The following is a 3,804-nucleotide window of genomic DNA, read 5'->3' as shown; positions in this document are numbered from 1 at the left end:
GAAGCAACTCATTGCACCAGTTGGGGTTAAATAACTTGTTTCCAGCTGAAAGATAATCGCCCATGCAGTAATTATCCAATAGGAGGCTCCTACCTATTTGCTTACATAAATCCAGGTGGCGACTTTTTTTTTTGGCCAGGCAGTGTATTTTCTCTTTGTTGGTTTTAAGGGAACCTAAAATGTTGCTAACACTTTAACATTAAGTGTGTTTTTCATTGTCACCCCCTGCTGTTTTTGCCTTGTTCTACAGTGGATGTTTTCTACCAGAACAAAGCCAGAAGGAACTCACTGCTCAACCGGTAACTGCATCTTATCTGTGCTAACACCTAACACGTTAGTTTAATAATTTCACCTGTTAGGGAAATATAGTGAGTTAACGTCGACATTTAGCTATCAGTATAAGCTACTTAAATTTTTTTTTTGCCAGGATCAAGTGTTTATTCCTCTATTAGTTTTGTAAGTTTATGTTTAAATACAACCGGCCGCCACATCATTGTGTCCATCCTGTCTCTCTTAGGATTAATCATCTAGAGACATTGCCACCCAACAAGCCACTCCCTCAGCTGCCTACCCATCATCCCCCTCTATCTCAGGACTCCTCCACTGGACCCTCTGACTTTGGACATACAGCAAATGGCACCATCCTGGTGAATGGAGCCCGTGGTAGTAGCAGCTCAGACATTCTTCTGGACAACATCAACACCTCAAAAGAAGTGTTATTCCGAGGAACGGCTCCTGCTGGAACGTGCCAGAGCACAGAGATTATAACTGTTGGACAAGCAAAGCTATATAACGGACCTAGCGAGGTGGGAGGACAAGGGGGAGGAGTAGGACGCGGAAGTGGGCACGCTGAGGTTTTATTAGATTACGTCTGGGTAAAACAGCAGCAAATGAAGCAGTCACAGCCAGGTAGCAGGCAGCCAATCACATCGCAGTTTTACAATGGCTATTTCACACAGGACCAGGGGCGCCTGTCATCTCTCCACAGCCACCTTGCAGAACCACGACAAGTCAAAGTGACCCGTACCAAATCTTGTGGTCCTTTTCTCCCAGGGCAGCAGAAACAACAGCCTAAAGACCAAAATTTCTCTCAGTCCACCATCCTGCCTGACACCAAGTCCCACCCAATGCCTCCTATACCTTCAAAACTACCACCCAACCAGAATGCGCAACTAGAAGAGGCCACAAGAAGCCTCCACAAAGCCCTGGCCCTTGAAGGTAAGCCCCTGAGAAAACTCAATCCACGGATTGAGTTTGCCAAAAGAGCAACAAAATTCACGTGTCTAAGTTATGTAATTGATGTAGTCAGAACCAATCATTTAACATATTTTTTTTTCCAATGGCAGGTCTGAGAGACTGGTACCTGAGAAACACAGTTGGTTCTTTTCAGCAGATCCACAACAATGGAAAGCCCCCCTTCGGGTTCACATCTGGGTTGCTCGCTAATGTAAACGGCTGTGTCAAGGGTCAGTCAGAAAGGGGCACAGCTCTGCAGCAAAGAGTAACCAATCAGGGTGTCATCCATCCAGCAGCATATTCCACAGAGATGAATGGTCACACCACACTGTCTCATCATCAACAGAAGCTGCCACATTCTGCAACATTCCACGGTCACCAGCTGCATGGGCGGTAGGTCAGTTGACCTGTCCAGGTCTGGAAGATAGTGAGTCATCTGATGCTTGACCAAACCTCTGTCTTTGTGTCTGTCTATTTTCTCATGCTTGACCAAACCTCTGTCTTTGTGTTTTGTGTCTATTTTCTTAGGTCTGTGGACACTTTGCTTAACCACGACTCGTTTCCTCCTCAGCAACAGGAAGTTGATTTTAGGGAGTCATTTGGGGAGCAGCTATCTCCTGGAACCTTGGTCTGACTCAACTGTCCAATCAGGATGTACCAATCAACAGCTCCCACTGTTCTTGCTCAGACAATCAGGATACACCCAATGACTTTTGCTGACACTGATAGTGATGACGATGACATGACCAGCTATGTCCTGAAAACCAGCAATTTGTAAATGTTTTGACCGAAACTAATTTAGAATAATCCTATCAGGTGATGCGTTTGAGTCCTCAGGTGAATCCTTTGCAAAACCAGCATGTAAAGCTGTAAAGGTTTTTTTTCTACTCTGCAATAAATGGTGTCCACATCAGAAATGTGGACTGTCTAAAAGACTTTCACAGGACCAGGAGCCACATTTAAAAAAAGATGTCAAAACCAGCTGTACATTTTTTTTTAATATTCCCTGCACTCTTTGGTAAAACTTCAAACCTAATTTTGATGGCAATGCTGTTAGCCTGTACAAGCCTATAAGCAATTCAAGGCTAGTTTTTCTGTGTAAACCCACTTGTGATTTTGACCAGTTACCCAGTTAGTCAGGGTTTAGCTTCTAGCAAGTTAACTCCAAAGGCTTTAGGACAGTCTCAGAGTATGGATCTGTTTAAGAGTTGACCATTAACATTCTAGTTAAGAAGGCTATTAGTCTTTGTGACAGCCAGACCCTTATCCTATTATCCAACTGTCATGTCTTGACTTTTAGCTAGTTATGCATTAGCTCTGAGAACCTAATCTGGCTTTATCGTTTGCCATAGTAATCAAGATAGTTGCATTAATGTCAGGCTGTTTTGTACTTCATCCAGACAAGAGAATTAAATGGTTTTCCTTAGCAAGTAAGGCTGTAATTGGCACTCAGGATGTCGGCACATTAGCGAGTCAGAGTACTTGCCATGCATATTGTTAGTATATCAGTAGATCAAAATACCCATGTGTCAGGTTGTTTGACTCCAAACCCATTACTCTAAATGAGCCAAAAGCATATTTTCGGTATCTACCTTTGAGATGTAGACCAGCTCTAAAACTGGTCTCAGGTCATTTTGTAAGGATATGTTCAATTAGTTTGAAAAGACAGTATGCCATTGATTTCTTTCCATACTTAAATTCTTTGAAAGACATGTCCTATGAGATCAGATCTGATTAGGTCCAGGACTGATGAGCTGCACACCTGACCTAAGACCTATCAAGTCCAGAGCAATAAGAAAAACTATTTTTTAATTTTTATATTTCACATGTTCCAGATGAGAATGTTTGTAGTGACGATCAGACGGTGATGTCACAACGTCAAAGGTTATATACTCTTGCACTGAACTTATGTATTTTAAACCATATGAACATTTGGAAAATTTTGAATGTCCCAATTTAGTTCAATTTTGCATGGAAAAAAAGACAAATCTTTGTTTTCTGCCTTCTCACGTCAGATTCTCAAGTCAGGTCATTCTGTAGGTCATACAACAGCAGTTACATAGAAACACTAAACAACAGTGATGTAACTGCAGGAAACTGAAACTATGACTGTATCCTGTTAGCTGCTCAAGCACAACTTTGCAGATGACATCACACTGTGACACGACACATACAGAATTTAGGATTGGACAATTTAGAGAAGAAAGACGAATCACTTTCATCTTGTCTTTTCATCAGGGGACATCTCAATAATAGTCAGTATGTTGGATCTTCTACATGTTAGTTGAGAGTCCCACCTTTGCGCTGCTTTAGCCCCTTTTGAAGACAGCCGAATAGGCTGAAATGGAAAGTCAGCTGGTGTATCAGACAAGTTGCTTCACAACTGGGTCCAGATTGAATTCAGTATAGACCATGTGCTTAATTAATGGGACTAGATTCAATTCTAAGCCTGCCTGAGTTAGCCTGCAATACGGTTTACAATCATTTAATACTGATCAGTTATTCAGTACTATGTATCAGAGGTGTGGACTCGAGTCGCATGACTTGGACTCGAGTCAGACCCGAGTC

The 3,804-nt window shown here is 42.2% G+C and overlaps 1 protein-coding gene across 4 annotated transcripts in view; it reads left to right on the top strand.

Moving 5' to 3' along the window:
* ccdc120a (coiled-coil domain containing 120a) overlaps positions 1-3,333 on the top strand; it is a 15,008-nt gene extending 11,675 nt beyond the window's left edge. For 3 of the 4 annotated variants that reach the window (XM_025059582.1, XM_008317895.3, XM_025059583.1), the window contains exons 8-11: positions 251-299; positions 518-1,218; positions 1,347-1,629; positions 1,765-3,333. In XM_025059582.1, coding sequence (XP_024915350.1) covers positions 251-299; positions 518-1,218; positions 1,347-1,629; positions 1,765-1,870 — 1,139 coding nt within the window. In that variant the 3' untranslated portion in view covers positions 1,871-3,333. Of the gene's footprint in view, positions 1-250; positions 300-517; positions 1,219-1,346; positions 1,634-1,764 lie in introns of all 4 variants that reach the window. The other variant, XM_025059584.1, reaches the window with a different exon arrangement.
* The last annotated feature ends 471 nt before the right edge of the window (positions 3,334-3,804 follow it).

This window comes from Cynoglossus semilaevis, chromosome 10 (genome assembly GCF_000523025.1).
Source record: "Cynoglossus semilaevis isolate Cse_v1.0 chromosome 10, Cse_v1.0, whole genome shotgun sequence".
NCBI classification, from domain to species: domain Eukaryota; kingdom Metazoa; phylum Chordata; class Actinopteri; order Pleuronectiformes; family Cynoglossidae; genus Cynoglossus; species Cynoglossus semilaevis.
This window is presented reverse-complemented; position numbering and strand designations above follow the sequence as displayed.